General features: G+C 57.2%; 1 protein-coding gene across 3 annotated transcripts; it reads right to left on the bottom strand.

The window, feature by feature from the left end:
* Positions 1-1,865: 1,865 nt before the first annotated feature.
* Positions 1,866-18,532, bottom strand: ANXA6 (annexin A6). Of its 3 annotated transcripts, none has more exons than XM_041398083.1 (26): positions 18,356-18,521; positions 15,942-16,001; positions 13,256-13,340; positions 12,919-13,013; positions 12,635-12,748; positions 12,459-12,549; positions 12,266-12,345; positions 12,133-12,189; positions 11,892-11,985; positions 11,714-11,809; positions 11,408-11,466; positions 11,009-11,131; positions 10,749-10,807; positions 10,252-10,327; positions 9,282-9,363; positions 8,972-9,066; positions 8,432-8,545; positions 7,924-8,014; positions 7,414-7,493; positions 7,167-7,220; positions 5,321-5,338; positions 4,442-4,538; positions 4,047-4,142; positions 3,696-3,754; positions 2,539-2,661; positions 1,866-2,236 (listed from the first exon to the last, which is right to left on the bottom strand). In XM_041398083.1, exons 2-26 carry the CDS (start codon positions 15,957-15,959, stop codon positions 2,177-2,179), a joined length of 2,016 nt encoding a protein of 671 aa, XP_041254017.1. In that variant the 5' UTR covers positions 15,960-16,001; positions 18,356-18,521; the 3' UTR covers positions 1,866-2,176. The 3 variants fall into 3 exon arrangements, with proteins under 3 accessions (XP_041254017.1, XP_041254018.1, XP_041254019.1); XM_041398084.1 differs by lacking the exon at positions 18,356-18,521 and adding an exon at positions 17,921-18,047; XM_041398085.1 differs by lacking the exon at positions 5,321-5,338 and having other exon boundaries at positions 18,356-18,532.
* Positions 18,533-20,362: the final 1,830 nt, after the last annotated feature.

Raw genomic sequence — 20,362 nt, 5'->3', positions numbered from 1 at the left:
TCTGCTGAGCTCAGGCCAGTTTGTGGTTCTTTGTAGGGCAGACCCAACCCCAGCATAGGGCAGGTGCTGAAATAACCTGTACTCAAAATGGGGTATTGACTGTGCTGAGTATTTGCAGCAATTCAAATACCACCAGCTGTTTTCTGCTCCAGCTGAAACAGCAGCTGCTGCAGGAGATGGATTACCATGGCACGGGGGCAAGACAGAGCATTTTTGCCTGCAGAACATTTCCAGAAGAGAGAGTTGCTCAAGGAGGAAACCCCATCTCACTCTCCCTTCCTGTGCCCAAACATTGTGTGATCTTGTCTGCATTGTAGGAGCAGCCTGCAGCAGGTACGAGGGAAATTCCTGGCCTTGGGAACAGTGTGATCTGGTCAGCCAGTCCTCCTGGTGGTGGCATCACCTGAACTGGCCCTGAGGGGCTGACTTGTGGTCCTGTGCCACTCCGAGACATCCAGGCTGTGGGTGGTGAATGGCCCTGGCCATTGGTGTATAACAATCGTGGTACAGCCAGAAAATTTACTGGAGTGTTTACACCTGGGAACATCCCCACTGTACAAACCTCTGGAGTGTCTGTTTTGGCAACAAGAATGAAGCAGATGATGGCTCACATGTCATGGCCATGTGCAGGGTTTCCCCATGCTCTGTAGGAACAGGGCTCTGCTGCCCCAAATCTTCCTCTCCCAGGGGTGATGGGCTGTCACCCAAGCCTCACAACTTCCTTGGGCTTTCCTCACTCCTGAGCCCTGTTCCCAGCTGCAGGGAGGTGGCCAGCTCTGCTCCCTGCAGTCTGTGCCACCCTCATCTCCAGAAGCCTCTGCTGCAAAGCTCGGAGCTGCAGCGCAGAGCTGCAGGAAGGGATGGGCAGATGAAGGTTGGGGTTACATCATCCCTTCAAAACAACTTCTGCAGCTGCTCAGTCTTTGCAGCAGGTTCCTGGCCAAGCAGGTGACCCGTAGGCTGCTGCAGGTGTGGGGTATGTTGAGCCCCCCAGATGCTGTCTAGACAGGGATGCCCAATCCTACTTACAAACAGGGACTAGACAGAGGAACCCACATCTCTATGGGAAGTATGAGGAGGGTGAAAAAGCTTCAAACCAGACTGTTTTCTACCAAGAAAGGTTATTTTGTTACAAGGAGATGTTTTACAGGAAGCCATCAAGGGAATTTTTAGTGGGATGATACCCACCTGAGTTGTTTCAGCTTCCCTGGTTTGTCTCTACATGTTGCTGCTTCTTGACCTCAGCTGGTTTTGAAGTGTTGTAATAATATTGTGTTATTATTCCTAACACTGCTTTGATATTTTGAAGGTGAAGCTTTCCTCACCCAGCTGTTCTGAGGAAGACCAGGGTATTCACAACTTTTTGTTCTGACTTGGAAACAATTGAAAGTGCTGGAATTTCCCGCTTTTGGAAATTCCAGTTCTTTTCTCCTGAGTGTTGGGGGAAGTGCAAACAAACTGTTTGGGGGCGTAGCCTCTATGGCATGTGCCTTTCCACTGCTTCTTCAGCAGCTTGAAAGCACAGGAAACCGCGTGCGAGGACGGGTGGATGCCATCAAGTCTGATTTGTATCTCTGGTTTATGAAAGCATCATCCACACAACGGCATGAACCCTGCCGGGGATTTTCAGAGGCATGAAGTGAAGCCCTTGGTGAAGTCCCTGCACTGCTGCCAGCCCCACATGCATTTTCAGCCCCTTTCTCAGCAGAAGCGTTGCTCAGGGAGGTTTTGTGGTGTCTTCAGGGCCCTCCCTGGAGCTGGGGCTGGGCTCCTACCTGAGTTTGCCTACGGGAGCAAGGAGACACCAAGGCTTCCCAGTCCCACCCAAACCTGCCCCCAGTAAGTCAACTGCTCTTGCCCCAGGGTCAGCAACAGTGAGGTTTTATTTATCAGATTTTAAATTGTCTTTTCCATCTGGGTAAATTCTTTGGTTTAGTGGCATGTTTGGGTATGAATTATTTTGCTTCAAGACAGACAATCTCCCTACCCAGACCCCTCTGCTCCCCTCCCCGAGACTCCCCCGCTTGCAATGTGGTGCTGCTTTCCAGCGCTAAGTGAGTTGTTCTCTGGAGGGGACTGAGTGTCCCCTGAAGCCCCCGAAGCTGCGGTGACATCAAGGCAGTGGCTGCGTGCCCTTTGTGTCTGTGGCTCAGACACAAAGGGCCCCAGCTGCCACCTAGTCCTCCCCACCACACAGGGCCAGCAGAGCCTTGCGGTAGTCGCCAGAAGTGTCCTTCTGCAAGAGGGAGAGCTGTGTCAGAACCAGCCCTGGGGAAGCCTAGTTCAAGGTGCTGGGCACAGGGAAGGCACAGCTCCATGTCCTGGACACCCTGCAGATATCCCTGCAGCAGTGGAAGATGCCAGCACATCCTCTCTAGAGCCAGACCAGCCAACTCTGGGGCTCCTGGGGGCAGGTTCCCCCTGCCCAGGTGATGCTCAGCCCTTGTGCTGCTCATGGCTCAGGTCCCCTCAGGGCTCAGGGCCAGGATTCAGCCAGACAAGGTGATGAGCCAGGAAGGGATGTCCCTGTCCCCTCACCTCAATCATGTGGTGCAGCGATTTGTCAAACAGGTCGATGAACTCGCCCCGGATGTTGAACAGGTCAATCTCGCTCCGAGAAATCATGATCCGGGTCAGGGTCCTCTCATCTGTGCCTGCACCCTGCAAGGGAGAGCTTGAACAAAAAGCCCTGCAGGGACTGGTGCTCACAGATGCTCCTGGCATCTCCAGCACAGTCCAAGCTGGGGATCAGGCCCACAGGAAGGCCACAAAAATGAGTCTGGAACCCCTCTCCTGTGAGGAAAGGCTGAAGGAAGGTTGTTCAGCCTGAAGATGAGAATGCTCTGGAGAGATCTTATTGCTGTCTTTTGATACTTAAAAGGGGCTTTAGAAAGATGCAGACAAACTTTTTAGCAGGAAATGTAGTGATAGGAAAAGGGGTGATGGTTTTAAGTTAAAAGAGAAGATTCCGACTAGTTACAAGGTGTCGCCTTGATTTTGTAAGACTTTGTTAAGCCTTCTGATGTTTACATTCTTTCAACAAACTTTCTCACACACAGTTCTGTAAATAACCTATGTTTTGCATTCTTTCATGGAGGTGGAGAGAATTGATGGACCCTTGGTCTGTCCAGTGGCATTGGAGAGGTGGCACTGTCACCCTCCAATCCACTGTCACCTTTGGAAAACTATAAATGTTAGAGTCAGAAAATAAAGTTTTTTCTTTTTTGTTCCCCTCGAGAGCAGCAGTGTCTGTGTCATCATTTCGTGTCTTATCACAACAACAAGGAAGAATTTTTTTACAGTGAGGGTGGTGAAACTGGCACAAGTTGCCCAGAAAGGTGATGGATCTCCCCTCTATGGAAACATTCACAGCCAGGTTGGATGGGGCCTTCAATGGTCTTGAAGACATCCCTGCTTATTGAAGGGAATTGGACTAGACGAAACCTTTAAAGGTCCCTTCCAACCCTAACTGTTCTGTGATCTCTCCTTGGACATATGGTGGACTTGCTGCCAGAAAGACATAAGCCTGACACATTTCCTGACAACCACAGACGTTGGTTTGAGCTCAGCCCTCCCTACTCCCTCAGGGACAGCCAGAGGACAAACCCCATCCTTTCCATGGGGTTAAAGCACAGTCCCAAAGAAGCCCAGCACAGCCTCTCCCACAGCCCAGCCCCAGGAGGGTCTGTCCCCACCTTCATGGACTTGTAGAGCTTGTCAGCAAAGAAAGCCGGCTTGTTCTTCACACTCCGGACTGCAACACACAGAGGGGACAGAAAGAGGGTTATTGGCACCCAGGGGACACATCACAGCAAGGAGTTGTGGCACCACTGTCTCAGCCACAAGCCCTCCTTGGTACAAGGGTGCAGGCCTGGCCCTCTCTAGAGACCCTATAAATTCCCCAACTCCATGCCTCAGTGGGAGTCTCCACGGCCCAATAGCAGCAGGAATCTGCTGCCCCACTGCCGTGGCAGTGACAGCTAAAGTGACAGCTAAAGGCAGGACAGTCTGCCCTGCGGGGTGCCCTGTCCAGAGGGGGCACTGACCGATGGCCACGAAGGCGTCCCTCACATCTCCCGACATCCGCTTCTTGATGGCGTGCTCCACGTCGTGGTTGGTCATCTTGATGAACTCCTGGAACACTGGGGATGGGGACAGGAAAGGGCATTGCTGAGCTGTTCCACCCCAGCCCTGGGCACCCCGGAGACTCGAGCCTCAGCTGTGGAGACTTCTGGATCAGGTGGGACCAGAGCAGGCTTGGGTGACTTCAATAAGCCACCTCAAATGCCGGGCCATACCATCTCTTCCCACTGCCTCATCCCCACCACAGCTGGGGAGACAGGGCTCAACCTCAGCCTTGAGGAGACCCCCATCTCCCCATCTCCCACCCAGCCCAAATCCAAGCACTTGTGTTGCAGCTGATGGAGAAGTGTGATCCTACCTCTGCAGAGGTGGGGGTAGCTGCGGGTGCAGAGGATGCTGAGGAATCGGGTCTCCAGGGAGTCGCTGGAGTCATTGCTGGAGACATCAGCAAGTTTCTGGGAGAGAATAAAGAGTGAAGAGGGAGATATAGCAGAGAGGGACACAGGTGTCAAAAAGCTCCTCCTGGGACAGCCAGTCCTGACCGGAAACCCTTTTGTAAAGAGATTATGAGCAGGAAAATAGCTGGGGATTTTTTCCCGCTAAAAAAGACATTTCTTCTCCATGGATGCGAAGCTGCACAGTCATAGATTATCTCTAAGAAAAGATGTTTTCTAGTTTTTATGGAAAAAGCTCTGCAATGCTCATGGTTAAGACTTTTTTTGTCCTTTGTGGAGGATGTTTCAGGGGTGACCAACACCTCCTGAAGAGGAAATTCAGGGCTGCCAGACACAGAAGCCATCCTGGGCCACAGCAGTGCTGCCCATGAATGAACAGCTGCCATTCCTCTGTGGGCATCAGTGGGAGGCTGTGCTCATCTCATCTGTTAGGCTGTTGCAGGAGAAAGTCACCCCTTCCCCAGTTCCCACTTTTGGGGAGCCAGAGAAGCCAGCCCTGAGGTCCCACATGCAGGCAGCAGGCAGGCTTGGTCCCCAGGGGCAGGGCAGGTGCCCTTCTCCCTCTCCTGCCCCACACTGCAGGGAAGTGCCCTCACTGCAGGTCCCACCTGTCCCCTTGTCCCCTATCCTCATGCGAGAGTCCCAAGCCAGTGAGCACAGCCCATGTGGTCAGAAAGGCCTGGCTTGTGGGGCTGCAATTCCCAGCCCCAGCCCTGCACCCCAGGACTGCAGCATCCCTTCAAATATGCAGAAGGGTGAGTAGCAAAAAGGCAGGCACTCACCAGGGTCTCAGCAACAACCTGGTGGAGAGAGAGAGACAGGAAGACAACAGGGTCAGAAGGTGCTGCTCAACCTTTATCATTCCCTGACAAGGCAAGGGAAGTCCAGCAAAATCCCTTAAAACTACCTGTCCCCGGGTCCCCTGCTTCCCCATGAGCAGGACCTGTGTCCTCCTCCAGTTTGGCCTCTACACCAGTACCTTGGGAGGGTGGTCTTTGGCCAAATAAAGCGAGTCCCCCAGCCCTGGAGCTTGGGTGCCAGCCTATTGCTCCTCTTGGAGCATCCTTGCCTGGCTTTAGGCTGGCTCCCTCTGCTTGTGGGACGAGGGGAAGGGCAGCTTTGCTGACAAAACACAGCGTGGTGCCAGGTCAGGTGCCACCTGGCTGGCTTGTCCCTGTGCATGTCATCCCTGGCTCTCTCTGTGCAGCAGGGTGAGGTGAGCAGCAGCACATGCAGCAGGGGTGCAGGCAGTGAATGGGCAGTGATGCTTTAGGATTTCAGCTTTTATATTTTTCATAGATTTATAATCCTGCAATGCCTTAGTGTATAACTCTAAACTCCATGTAGAGTGTTAGCTACTGCTTTCCCATTTTAGTAAGACAAAACAATTAATTCAGGCCTGGGAATCAAGGACACCTTATTGTCTTAGGCCCGTAGAAATGTAAACAAAAGGGAGTTGGGGGGGAGCAAACTTGGGGTAAATGACTTCATTACCTGAAACTGTAATTGGAATATTAACCCCTAATATGCAAATGGAGCAAACTTATAAAAGCATGAAAACCCATGACGTCATCCATTTCTGGGTGTAGCCCTTGGGGGGGCTACACGTGTCCTAAATGTACCTGAAGGCCCTTCAATAAATATAAGTGCTTTTTATTCTCCTAATTTTGTCTCGCTTCTGTTTTTAGATAGTCAAGAAAAGGCAGGAGCAGAGGTGCAGGCAGAGAACGTGGCAGGGTGCAGGCAGTGCATGGTCAGAGGTGCAGGCAGAGAGCGTGGCAGGGTGCAGGCAGTGCATGGACAGAGGTGCAGGCAGAGAGCGTGGCCGGGTGCAGGCAGTGCATGGACAGAGGTGCAGGCAGAGAACGTGGCAGGGTGCAGGCAGTGCATGGACAGGCACACAGGCAGCACAGCATCCACTCCCTCTGCTGGCGGCAGCCCTGCTGGGAATGCTGTGCTGCTCTCCCCAGCATTGGAACATCCAGTGCTGGCACAGCACAGCCAAGCAAGACCTCTCAGCCTGCACAGATCTTCCCAGCCCCTTAAAGAAAAGCCCCGGCCCTGAGGAGCAGGAGCTCAGGGGACACAGCCTGTGGGTCACAGGTCTCCTGGGACCAGCAGCTCAGCCAGGGAATGGCCCCTACACCTCCCTGCACTGCTTCTGGCTGCTCAGCCTTCCCCCTCCAGTTGTGTCTCACCACACCAGGAGAGGTCTGGAGCACCCCAGTGTGTCAGATCTGCCCCCTGCACAACACACAGAGGTGGGTGGCTCCTGCAGACCAGCCCAAAGCTGTGTCTGAAGCTCAAGAGCCAAATTTCAGTGTCAGTGTGTGTTATTGAACCCCAGAGTGGCAGCTCTGCACAAGAAAGGCTGCAGCCTACAGGTGGGGAACTCCCTGGGGCTGCCTCCCCATGCATGGAGCAGCAGAGCTTCAGGAATCAGGTATGGGAGCTTTACTTCCAAGGGTTTCATTTCACCTGGCATCTCCCCCTGCACTTTACAGAGACCCTGGCCCAGCAGCATTTGCTTCCCTGAGAATGTCAATTCCAGAGCAGGGCATGCAACATCCTCTCCTTTTTTTTTTTTTAATGCAAAGCCCATGAAAGCACTGCCAATATGGGTCTCACCTTGGCATCTTCGTGTGCCTGTGTGGGGTTCTCTGGTCCTTCATCACGGTTGCCCTGTGGTTGGATAAAAAAATCATGGAGATGGAGAGGGGACATCTCCTTGAGAGCCCCAAGTGAGGGGGTGGCAGACAGAGTCCAGCAGCACTGCCCCCAGGCAGGGATGCTGTGTCTTCAGTCACTGTCCTTCCAGACCCCCAGCACTGCCTGTGGCAGGGAGAGGAAAAGAGCCAGTGAGAGCTGCTCTTACCAGAGCCAGGGAGACGAGAATCCTCTTGAAATGCCCTGATGTGTCAGAGCTCAGGTCATCTTCCAGGCTCTTGTGGTAGGCTGTGGAGAAGGGATGGCTGAGCCTGCAGCTCAGATTCCCACCCACCAGTGCCTGTTGTCCCCGTGATCCCCACGGGAAGCATGGCTGAAGCAGATGCTGAATTAAAACCCAGGGAAGAAGGGATCACCCCAGCAGCTCTAATGCCTTGAGCATAAGCACAGCCTCTTCTCCAGGTACTCTGGAGGAAATAGGATCATTTTGAAAGAGCTTTCAGGGAAGGAGACAATGATGGCAGAGCTGGGGCATGTGTCACCATGAGATGGAGCGAGGTGAGGACCAGTGCTCTGCTGGGGGGACTAACAGACCTTCACAGCACCGAGCCATGGACCCAACCCAGAGACAAAACTCTGCCTGGGCTCTGGAAGGGCCTTGCACAGTGTGCTCTGTGCCCAAAAATTGGGTGCTCCTCCCGTCCCTCCTGTGCCCTACCTTCCTGATAGGCCTCGTTGATAGCCCTGATCTCCTGGTTGTTCCGCGTGGCCATGATTTCGATGAGGACGCTCTCATCTGTGCCGGCCCCCTGGAAGAGAGTGCCATGGTGGGTGCTGCAGGTGCCAACACCAAATGGGGACAGGATGGCACTGCCATGCAGTGCCAGGCAAGAAGGGGCAACCATGTGGGAAAAGTCTATATCCAGCAAATGGCCCCAAGGGCTGGTAGGAATCAACATGGAAGTGTCCGAGTACACTGCTAGTGGGGTCCCAGCTGCTGTGACTGGTGCATAGCAGTGCATGTCACTGGTTTGCCCCTACCCTGGCTCTCCAGTGGCCACCAGCTGGCTGAGCATGCTGGGCTGCAAAGAGGCATGCAAGTCTTGAGTGCAAACCAGGTCTTTGTACTGGTGCTTTCTGATCATTTCTTCTCCATAGGAGAGACCCTGGGACATGTGAAGCTGTTGGCATTGACAGCCCCGGGCCACCAGCAGTGTGACAATTACCTCCACGGCTTTCCTCAGCTGCTTGGCGTCGTACTGCGCCGGTGTCAGCATCAGCCCGAGGATCAGCTTGGCCAAGCTGCCAGACAGTTCGGATTTCAGGTCTGCCATCAGGTCCTGCAAAAACGTTTGAGGGTTCAGTCCCCAGCTGCTTCTGCAGGGATGGACCAGTTGAGACAACACGAGAGAAAAGAAGGGGAGGAGAGCTTAGGGATTGGAGAGATCTGTGAAAAACCTTGGAGCAATTTAAAGTCACATATTCGGGTGGCTCTGGGGAGATTCTGGCTCTGCAGTCCTCTGTGCAGAGCTGAGGATGGGGCAAGACAAGGGGAAGGGACACCCTGCTTGGGCTGGGGGGCACCCAGAGTGGGAGGCTGCTGTGACAACTCTGTTTCTCTTTGGGTAGTCATGCCAGGGCATGTGGGTGTGCCCCAGCTGCCCACTGCTCCCTGGGCAGGATTCCTTTCAGTGAGGGGCTGATCTCCACGTGGGAGGGGGCAGGATGTGGGCAGGAGGAACAGGGTGGGATGGAGACTGCAGTACCCTGCCATAATGAGCCTTGTAAGCCTTTAGGATCTGTTGCCTCTGGGCGTTGCTCCTCTTGGTCACCACCTCTATGATGGCCCCTTCGTCCGTGCCTGCAAGGACAGCAGAGCCACACTGTGTCACCGTGTCACCCCTGGTCACAAGCACATCGCCACCCCTGCAAACTGGGCAGGTGGGGAAGGGAGAACTCCCACAGCTCCGTCTCTGTTCCCCCTGGGGCATCCATGCAGCCATGTAGGGTGGATTTTGTGCCCCAGGAGCTGCTGAGGAGCGGCAGGACGGGCCTAAACTCACGGTCCCCACTTACCCAGGCCCTTCATCGCCTTCCTCAGCACCTGCGCGTCCCCATCGTCGTTGAAGTCTCCTGCAGGCTGCACGGTTCCTCGCAGCTGTGGATGCAGAGAGGGGGTCATCCTCACCCTCGAGATGAGAGGGAGGGAGGAAGGGATGAAGGGATGGAGAGAGGGAGGGATGGAGAGATGGAGAAGAGGGAAGGTGCCACCCAGCAAGCTGAGGCCAAAGCAGGTTCTGTGTTAGTGCAAGCACCTGGGGATCAGTGAGGATCTCCCCACCACTGTCACCCCTTCCATTAAGGGGTAAACCATAGCCAGACCAGCAGAGTGCAGGAAGAAAACAGCAACTGACAGTCCCTGGAGTCTTGGTGCCCTGCCCAGTGTTACACCTGCCTGCCCTAGCCTGGAACATCTCAGCCTGGGCTGGCCATGTCACTGAGAGACAGAGCATGAGTTGCTAAAAGGGTGCCCACTCCTGCCCTACAGTTCTGTCCTCCTGTGTCCTTATGCTCCAAACACACCTCCTTCCTCACAATGTTCATGTAGGGCTCAGAGTGTATTTTCTGCACATCCCAAAGCACTCTTTTGTGGGAGTTTCAGCTGCATGCAGGTTGCTGCTCCCCATACTGCAGCCACGCACTGGCCAGCTCTGGGCTACCCCAGGGGGCAGGAGTTCTTTGGTGGGCACTGGAGCCAGGGCTGCATGTGATGCATTGCAGAGACATGCAGGACCCACTGCCCCAAGGGAGGAAGTCCTCAGAGAGAGGAGGGGGTTAGTGAAGCCCACGGGGGGCAGCCAGCCCTGCCACGGTTACATCCTGCCAACCTTGTACCCCAAAACCAGAGAATGGCATCGAGAGAAGCCGGGGAGCGAGAGTCAGAGCAGAGCTGTGGGGCTGGCTGTGCCCCACGGCAGAGAGGAGCAGCCAGGGGTCCCAAGCTGGCAGGCAGCATAGAGGGGTGCAGGGGGGTGGGGGTGCTGACCTCTACTTTGACCGCACTAAGCTCCCACATCCGATAGGCCACCTGCGCCGCCTCGGGGAAGAACTCACCTGCAGCACTGCAACGGAGGGCAAGGACAGGGCACAGTGAGCCACGGGGGCCCTGCACCTGCCAGCAGCCCCCCTTCACCCTGTCTTGCTCCTCCATGAGGGGTGTTTTGTATCCACTGGGCACAGGGGCAGGAACCAGGTGCTTGCTGTGGGGCTGGATGGGTGGGAATGGGAGGAAATGTGTGGTGAATCCCAACCTTCCCCAACAGAGCGTCCTCCCTCCAGGGGTTTGGCCCTGCCCTTCAGGGCTCCCAAGTGCCAATAAGGGACCGTGACACTGTGGCTGGTCATGCACAGGGGCCACAGGGCCCCCTGTACCAAACCACTGTGGGTGCTGCTGGTCCAGGTGCTCCACCAGCCTCTGACCCAGATGTTGTACCCAGCACCAAGGGAATGAAGAGGGACAAAGGGGGTGACAGGTGGTCTTACTCATCGTCCCCTCCACACAGCTTCAGCAGAGCCTTCTTGTACTCCCCAGACGTGTCCTCCTGGAAAAGCAGATGGAGACAGAGGACCAAGCAGTAGGTAAAAAAAAGGCAGTGCCATGGGATGGGCTCATGCAGAAGGGTCTCGCTGAACCCTGTCCTCAGAGATGGACACCCAGCAGAGCCCTCCCAGGGGCGCTGGCATCAAGAGGGAGGCAGTACCAGCAGCTGCTTAGAGGGTGAGCAAGGACCCCCAGCACTTACCTTTATCATATTGTAGAGAGATTTCTCATACTTGGTCCTGAACACCTCCCGGATGTCCAGCATGTCGATCTCACTGCGCGACACCATGATGCGGATCAGCGTGTTGTCCCTCGTGCCCAGACCCTGCAAGGGACCAACCCCACATCAAGCCTGGGATGGCCAAGCAACTCTGCTCAGCCCATCACATGTTGGACCCTCTATCTGATTTCTACCCAGCCCTGGGTCTGAAGGAATAACTCCTTTGGAGGGAAGGGCAGAGACCGCAGGTCACCCAAGTCCTGCCTTCATGGACCTGTGTCACCCTGCTCTCCAGCAGCACCCCATGGCAAGGGGACCCCTCCTCTGGCCAGATCCCTGCAATGCTGGGGGGACCCTGTAGATAAGGGGAAATACACTCACCTTCATGGCCTTGTAGAGCCTTTCAGCAAAATACTCTGCTTTGCTTCTGATGCATTTCACTGCAGGGAAATTGAGGTGTGGTGAGGGACGCCAGCATCCAGCTTCACCAGTGCCCCCAACTTCTGAGCACCCACACCCCATGGGAACCACATCCAGCATCCCCACCCATCCTGAAGGAGCCTCCCTGAGCTCCATGATACCAGGTACAGCCACAGCCCTGACCCTGCTGGCCCTGGTGCTGAGCCCTCCCAGCCCAGGAAGGGCAGTGATGTGTTTTTACAGGATCCCCACGTGGGGCTGGCTTACCCACAGCCAACATCAGCTTCTCAAAGTCACCAGAGAGCTCCCCCCGGATGCTCCTCTCAATGGGCTTCCCAGCAATCTTCAGATATTCATCAAAGACTGTGGGATGAGAGCAAGCAGATGCCTGAAGAAGCTGCCAAGGTATCTTCAGGCCCATCCTGAGCTCGCAGGTGATGCTCACCCAGGCGGAGATGCTGCCTGCTCCTCCGGCCAAGGATGTAGATGAACTGGGCCTCATCTGTGCCCCATTTCAGCTCGCCAGCTTCCAGCAGGTCCTGGTGGGAGGGGAAGGTGGCACAGCCTGACTCAGGGTGCTCCCTTGGCACCCACCCACCTTTTGCAGCCCAAATCCAGATGTCCCAATGGCACCAGCCCCTTCCCTGCCCAGATATCACTTATCAGAGTGACCCACCAAGCCTCACCTTGGCATCCTGCTCCACCAAGTCCTCGCTCACCACATCATCCTCTTCCCTGGCACCCTGTGGGAGAGAGATGGGCTCAGCTCTGCAGGGCACAGGCACCCACCACCTACAGATGCTGGACAGATGGACATACCTGAAGCAGAACAACAAGCATCTTCTTGAAGTGGCCTGAGGTGTCTCCAACGATGTCAGCTTCCAGGTCTCTCTGATAGGCTGGTGGAAGAGGAAGGGAAGAAGTCAGGCCTGGAGACCTGGATCCCTTCACCTCTGCCCTTTTTGCGGCCCAAGGGGACACAGGGCAGCCCCTGCCCTTTCTCAACCCTCACCATCTTTGTAGGCAGCCACCAGGTCATGGATCTCCTGGTTGGTGCGGGAGGCGAGGATCTCAATGAGGCACTTCTCATCCGTGCCAACGCCCTGGGGGCAGAGACACAGCCTCATGAGCCCTGGGGGTGGCTGGGGTGCCCTCAGAGGGGCCCTGGGCAGCGTGCCCACCCCTTACCGAGATGGCATCTTTAATCTCTTTGGCATCTCCGTAAGCTGGGGGCCGCATCAGGCTCACGATCAGCCGCTCAAACTTCCCCGTCAGCTCGTACTTCAGGTCTGCAATGAGGTCCTGGTGGAGGGGGAGAAAGGGGCTGGGGAATCCCTTGCTCCACAGCATCTCCAGGTGGGTCCAGGGAGTGCTGGGTCCCTGTGAGGGCTGGGTGGTGGCAGCCATGGCCACTTGTGTTTGGGAGAGTGGGACACGTGGGGCCATGGGGCAGGGAGTGTTCCTGGCTTTACCTTCCCATAGAGGGACTTGTAGGCTTGGCAGATCTCCACCCGCTGCTTGTTGCTTCTGGATGTGATGAGGTCGAGGATGGCCTCCTTGTCACTGCCTGTGGAGAGCCAGGAGTCACCACAGCCACCCTGCTGTGCCCAGAGCTGCTCTGGAGGTGGGGCTGGGAGGACAAGCAGACCAAGCTGGCCCCAGCAAGGAGAGGAACCCAGGAGAGCTTTAGCACACTGCTAAAGCCAGCTGAGAGGGGAGGTGATGCAGGACACCCAGCCATGCAAGAGTCAGCCAGGGAATAAGGGACACCAAGGGTAGCCCTGGGACAGTCTGGAGGAGCATCCATACCAAATCCCTTCATGGCATTGTACAAGGCCTCTGCATCCTGGTTGGCATCAAAGCCCTGGAAATCCTTCACTGAGCCCCTGTAGACCTACGGGAAAGGAGGCAGAAGGTACAAGGGGAAGGAGCAGCCCCAGTGGGATGGGGGAAGGAGAAGCTGAAGCTGAGCAGGACTGAGGTCAGATCCGTATGGCTCAGGCTGCCCAAGGTAAAGCTCAAGCTCAGACATAAACAGTTGTTCTCCTCTGCAATTGTTTCCTTTCCTGTTTACTCTCCCTACAGAGGGAATTAATTTTCCAGTGCCTGTTACAAGCAAGGAACCTCTCTGGATGCTGAGGATGCCCAGGCTCTGCATGGCCTCCAAGCAAGGAGACAAAATTACAGGCACAAATGGGCTGCTAAGTGGAAAACTCTGAGAAGCATCAGAGCTGCCAACAGTTTGTCCTGCTCCAGCATGCACTCCCATGGGGCCCAAGCTGATCCAAGGGGCTGGAGCAGAGACCCTGGGTATTGAGAAAGACTTTCCTGAGTGCCTGAGAAATCCTGGGGGTTTATACGATTCACTTCTATCTGCTCTTCAGCCACTTCCAGACTGCTCAGGAATGACACCTCCAGCGACCTCAGGAAAAAGGAGGGACTGAAATCCCCCTTCCCAGGTCAGCTTTGTTCAGGGAATTCACCCCACGGGAGCCTGGAGCCGGACCCTGAATGCGATCAGCACCACCGTGGGTGGAAGCAGAGGTGAAACCATCCTGGCCCCACATGAGGAACTGGGATACATCCCCACCAGAGGCACAGAGTGGGAAGAACCGAGCAGCAGCATTTCTTTATTAGTTGTGCTGAGAATCAGGAGGGCTGGGAGCTGAGCTGGGGCTGTCAGCTGTGCCAGCACTCTGGGAAACTGAGCATCCTCCCTTGGCTCTGCTTGTACCACGTGCCAGCTGGGTATGTGCACCTCCCTGGGCTCATCTGCTCAGGATCTGCTGCACGGCTTCTCTAAGATCTCAGGAGCTGCACAAAAGCCCAGGCCTGCTGCCAGCATGGACATCAAAGCCAGCATATCCTCGGAGAAGATGGGCATCAATGTCCCTGACCCAGGAAGTGCCTCCAGGAATGAGCCCAAGGATGGACTCAGGGCAGCTCCACACCCACCGCTCTCCTGGGCCCTTCCCAATGTCACGGCACAAGAGCTCTGCTGCACATCCTCCCCAGCACCCTCAGAAACAAACCAGCCTCTCTCCTCCTGTTTCCAGAGAGAAACTGGGCACATCCCACAAGCCCTCGTGGGAGGAGCTGCTGGCATTGGTGTCCCCTGTGGCAGGAGCAGGAGGAGATGCTGCCCTTCCAGGGAACCCGGCGGGCACGGGACAGATCGTATTGCAGGTGATTCATCGGGACAGCTGGATTTAGCCCCACTTCCCAGCAGCTCCCAGACCCTCCTGGCTTGGCACAAGCTGCTCCCACACACATGCCTTACGGGAATGGAAATAAATGGCAAGGCAAAGGAGGTGCCTGGAGGCAGCAGGAGTGAACAAGAGTGGCTGGAGGGTATTGGGAGTCAAGATGTTGGCTTTGGTTAAATGGAGAGGAAGAGCAGGGCTGTGCTCCTGCCTGCTGAGCCATCGAAGCATGAGCTGCCTGCCTTACTGGGGCAAGGGAAACTGAGGCAGGAGCTCAGTGCTCCTCATCACCCCACACTCCTTGCATTCTCTATGGGAATGAGCCCCAGGGAAATGAGGGAACATCAGTTAGGATGGAAACAGCATCCTGCCCACTGCATACTCTTCATACCCCCATCCCACTTTCCATCCTGTTTCAGCTGCCAGGGGCCTCCTGCCTCCCCTCCTCCAGCCTGAGTCATCCTGGCCTGCCCGGGACCTCCCAGCTAAAAATAAGCCACACTGGGGCCAGGAGGGTGGAAGCAAAATTCCCAGCGTGGCTTTGCTCTCTTCCACCCCATGGCTGCTTGGGGTCCTGGACTACTGCAGGAAATGCTCACCTGACTGTGCCTCAGTTTCCCCACGCAGAGCAACCACTGCCTTAGCTGGGCAGGAAGCTTTGGGTAGTAAGGTTGGAGGAAATAATTGCTTGATTTCTCCAGGGAATGGAAAGCAGAGCCAGGCCCCAGCAGAGCAGAAGGGAGGCTCTGGGCTGGGACTCCTCCCCTGCCAGCAGGCAGGCTGCACTGAGCCAGCCACGCCTGCCCACCGAGGCAGCGTTTTCCACCCACACTGAGATGTTTTCCTGGCTGCAGGGGAGCACCTGCTCACCCAGCTGCCACACTGCACCAGCCCCAGTCTGGAGTGGGAAGTAATCCAGGCTGGGGAGAGGGGAAAGGCCCAAACTGGGCTGCATGCCTTGCAGCACGCTCAGGAGGGAGTTTTGTCCATCAAATGCCCAAATCCCCAGTGCAACATCTCTTCTCCTCCCCTTCCCACGGCCCCACTTCCCTCCCCCATCCCACTGTGGTCCCAAAAGGATTTTTGCTCCTTGCTGTCCCTGCTCCCCAGCCCAGCACTTCCCCCATCTGCCTCACATCCAGACAGCACTGGCTGGACAGGCAGGAATGTAAACAGGCTCTGGGCAGCATGGTGTCCAAGCACGTCACCACAACCTTGCTGCTGCTGGAGACACTGCCCCAGCTCTGGGGTCTGCCCTGGGCCCACCCCTGCCATGTGGAGGTCACCCTTACCTTTCCTTGAGGTGCCATGGTTCCCAAGCTGGAATTCACTGGAGTGAGGGAAAGGAGGAGCTGTGGAAAGGAACAGAAATGTCAGTGTGAGCCAAGGCCCCTCTCTGCAGGTTGTGTGAGCTAAGGGAGGGTTTGCTCCCTCCTGGGGGGTGGTGCCCATGGGAGAGCACTGCCAGGTGCTGCAGGATGGAGCAGGGAGAGGGGCTTTGCTGGCTTTGCACAGCCACCCTGTGATTACTGAGCCTTTGGTACCTGGCACTGAGGGGACCCCACAGGCCAGGGGCAGCACAGAGCCTGCACAGCTTCCTGTCAGTACCAAGAGAAACCAGGGGGGAAAAATGTGCTGAATACATTGAAACGGGCCGAGCATCCTCTGCAGGGCTGGGCCTTCTCACTGCACCCCTCAGTGTCCCTTCTGCTCCCCTGCAGCCCCAAGCCCTGGAGCCATCCCAGCTTCAGCAGCTGCTGGGGACTTTTCCTTGTCTCATGGTTCTGGGCAGCCCCCACAATATCCCCAGAGCTGTTATCTGAGTTTCTGTGCAGCGATCAAGGCCACCACCAGTCCCACACATCCTTGGAGACCAGGAAACACAGCTGGGTTTCCAGGGTAACTCGCAGGTTGTTTTATTAACACCAGCACTATTTATAACTGCAACCCACTGCGGTGTGGGCTCTCCCCACCCTCCCAGAGAAAGTCCCCCAACAGCGCCATTTGCTCTGAGAGAAGCTGATAGAGGGAGAAAAACAGCTGGAAAATGGAGCCTGGCCATGAATGAACCGCTGAGCGTCAGCTGAGGCCAGCCATGAGGCACGGCCCCGCCTGGCTCCTTCACCCTCCCTCGGAGACACGTTGCAGAAAAATTCAGAGCAGAGCAGGGCCACCCTGGGGGATTTCTGAGCCCAGAGGAGTTCGGTTTCATGCCATGGAGCGAGCAGGAGAAATCACATGAACTTCCCTGGCTTGGCTGCACATCCCTGCAGGAGCTCCCATGCGAGGGGAGACCCAGCCCTGCAACCATCTGTGCAGCTGGGCCCCCCTGCTTGGCTGCAGGAGGCTTTTAAAAGCACCCACAGGCACCGTGGCAGAGGGGAGAGAGTTTTGCAGAAACGCAGAGCTGCTTTCACCTCCCCTTCCCCCTCCAGCTGGGGAGGCTGTGATCCTCATCCCTTCCCGTGGCTCCTGGCCGGGCACAGCCCCACAAGTCCCGCACGCAGTGGGGCCGCACTGCGGCCGGGCGCTGGGTGGGTGCCAAGGGATCCCACCCCTGGCACAAGCAGCCTGTTAATGCCCCTTTGCAGCCTGCACACGAAGCTGTGTACCCTCCTGGGCGTGGGGAAATCCCAGCATGGCACAGCCCTTCTCCCTCACTCCGTGCATGCGGCAGCGGGGCTGAGAACGCCCAACTCATCTCGGCACTGGGGGGGAATTGCCGACCACACCCAGCCCCCGACCTGTCCTTGTGGTGCCCCGTCCCTGTCCCCTGCTGCTGCAGACACCTCCGCGGATCCCGGGAGAGCATCCCCGGGAAAATCCCCGCACAAACACACCCCATCCATCGGGCAGCAGTGGCCCAGCATGGGGGTACACCTGCCCCCCACCCAACAACGGAGAAATGTGGGTTATGGGGATCCCGTGAGAAATAAATCCTAAGTGATGTGCACAGCCCTTGTGGAAGCCTCTGTTTCGCCAGCAGTGCACCTCTCCAGGCTCTCCAAAGCCCCCCAGGGGTGTGAGCTCAGGGCTGTACCCCAAGGGCCCGACTGCCTTGGGGGGCTCCCCCAGCACAGAGGCCACAACACCCAGTGCCCCGCCACCCGCTGTCCTGAAGCAAAGCGAGATTCCCCGGGTTAAAAATACCGGACCATCTTCCTGACAGGGCTAGGGACTTCCCCAAAATGCCCTGCCCCACCCTACTGCCAAAAATCCTCCCAGGCCTTCAGGAGCTCCGAGCCTTTGGGCTGCTGTGGGCTGCGTTTACCTGGCCACGACTTGGTGGGTACCAAAGCAGGGGGGATCCTGAGCGTGGATCCCGGCTGGAAGGAGCGGTGGGCGTTTCCGCAGCGCCGCGGCACCAAAGCGCGGACCACGGCGCATCCCGGCCGGGACACACCCAGCGGGGCCGCAGCCCCGCCAGCGCCCACCTCAAAAAGCAGCACCGACAGCGCAGCCCCCGGGGCTTTGTTAGGAAGGAAAGATTTTTCGTAAAAAGAAAAAAACCCCAGGGACTCCCCCTGCAGCCACCCCTTGGAGGGAGCCTCCGCTTGCACAGCTCACCGCCCGGCACAGCCAGGGCTTTCCACGACTTTCCTCCCCCCAGGCCATTGCGGAAAAAAGTGCCCGGCCCCGTCGGGCGCCCCGGCCCGCACCCCTGTGCCCGCACCCCGCGGTGCCCCGGCCCGCAGCGGGCACTGACCGGCAGCGCGGAGCCTCCCGGGTGCGCTCGCAGGAGCCGCGGCCGCGCTCGGGCTGTTCCTGTGGCCGAGCGCTCGTCCTTGGCCAGCAGCTGTTTCCTCACGGCGAGACGTCACCGCCCCCGAGTCCCCGCCTGCCACGGCCGGGGCCACATCCCACCCCCGGTGCCGCGCCAGACCTCCGCCGGGTGCCCGCGGTGCGGCGGCGCCCGATGGCACCCGCAAAATCAGCCGCGGCACCCAATGTCACCGCAAAATCACCGTGCCCTGCCCGGCTGTGGGGAAGGGGGTCTCCTGGCACAAGAGCCCCACTGGTGTGTGCAGGGGCACTGTGCCAGCAGCGGTGGCTCAGTGCCACACGCACACTGCCAGGCAATACCGGTGATTGCGTTTCAGCGGCGGAAATGTCACCCCTTCTGTCCCCCAGCTGTGGTTTCCTGGCGAACGCCAGGCGCAGGGTACCCCGCTGCCTCCCGGTCCTGCCGCCAGCCTGCCACCTCCTCCTGCACCAAATCACCCCAAATCACCCCTTCCCTGCTCCTGGCTGGGAAATGTCCACCCCTGGCCCTCTGCAGGAGTCTGAGGGGGGAAGAACGGCCTGACCTTGGTCCCCTGGGACACGCTTAAGGAGGGACGTGCTGACCAAGGCTCTGCAATGAGCACCCACGGGGCAGGACCCGAGCTGGAGCAATGTCCTGGTTTTGCCCCCAGTCTTCTCTTCCCTGCAGACACGGATGAGGTGCAGGCTGAGGCTCTCCAGGATGCTGCTGGCAGGCTGTGCCGTTGTCTGCGCTGTCCTGAGGCAGTTTCCTGCCCCGCCTCACCCAGGTTTAACCCCGCTCCTTCTTTGCCACCTCCCAGCCAGCGCAGAGGTCGCGGCGGGGCTGGAGGAGCTGGTGGGGCTTCCCAGGAGCCACGGGCAGTGGTGTCTGACACCAGCCAGAGCAGAAAACCCCAAGGGACTCCTGGAGATGCTAAAGGCTGCTGGTGTGTAACCTTTCAGGCATCCCAGCCCTGGTGGTACCCACTGGCTTGAGCATCTCTCTGGGGCTGCGAGGCAGCTGAGCTGCTCAGCCCTGCCTGTCCGGGGCTGCACAGGCCCCAGGAGGGCTGGCATGCAGCCACAGGGCAGTGCTCCCCTGGAGGAGCCTGGCAGGGTGAGACCCTCACAGCCTCCCAGCACTGGCTGCTCCCTCCTGCCCTGTTTTTCCCTCAGAGTAATGTTCCCTTGGGCTGGCACTGGTATCTGGAGACCTCGCTCATGTGAGATGGTGTGGGTGACAAGCACGGCTTTGTTCGCCCTGTGCTGCAGTGTGGGACAACAGCCCAGCTCTCCCTGCCTGGTGTGCTGAGCCCCCCTGCCCCAGAGGTGCTCACAGTGCCCAGCAGCTCACAGGGGCTCTAGATATGGGGCTGCCCCACAGAGCCAGGACAAGGCAGCCTTGCGGTTGGAGTGTACATCTCTGCTTTAGATGCTCTGGATCCTTCCTTGCTTTGCTCCTCCATGGCTCCTGCTCCCTTCCTCTGCTCCTTGCAAGCTGAAAGCCAGAGGATGGGCTGAGCCACAGCCTGAGAGTTTTTGTCTCAAAATACTATAAGCAGACTCAGCCTGAGTGCTTTCTACAATAAAATCTAAGTTAGCTCTTCACACCAAAACACCTCCTCAGAGCCCAGACTTACTGCTCTTCTCCCAGGATGCTGATGACCAACCAGGTCACCCCATCACTTCCTCCATGGCCTCTCCTTGCCAGGAGCAGCCATGCAGAACAGCCACGCTGCTGCCCAAGGACACTCATGTGCCTTACTGGCCCCAAGGAGCCTCACCTGGGACCCCCATCCACACAGCCCTGTGCTCTCATTTAAGCCCAGCCCTGGACTTACCCCTGCCCCTGTTGAACTCCTCTGCTCATCCCCTGTGAGCTGCACCCCAGGAATGCCCAGATACCAGGGAAGTGCAAGCAGCCTCAGGATTTTGCTTCGGGGTGTTTCAGCTGGACATGCTGCTGCAA

This window comes from Onychostruthus taczanowskii, unplaced genomic scaffold (genome assembly GCF_017590055.1).
Source record: "Onychostruthus taczanowskii isolate IOZ18803 unplaced genomic scaffold, ASM1759005v1 scaffold14, whole genome shotgun sequence".
Lineage (NCBI taxonomy): Eukaryota > Metazoa > Chordata > Aves > Passeriformes > Passeridae > Onychostruthus > Onychostruthus taczanowskii.
Note: the sequence above shows the minus strand (reverse complement) of the source record. Positions and strands in the feature narration are given on the sequence as shown.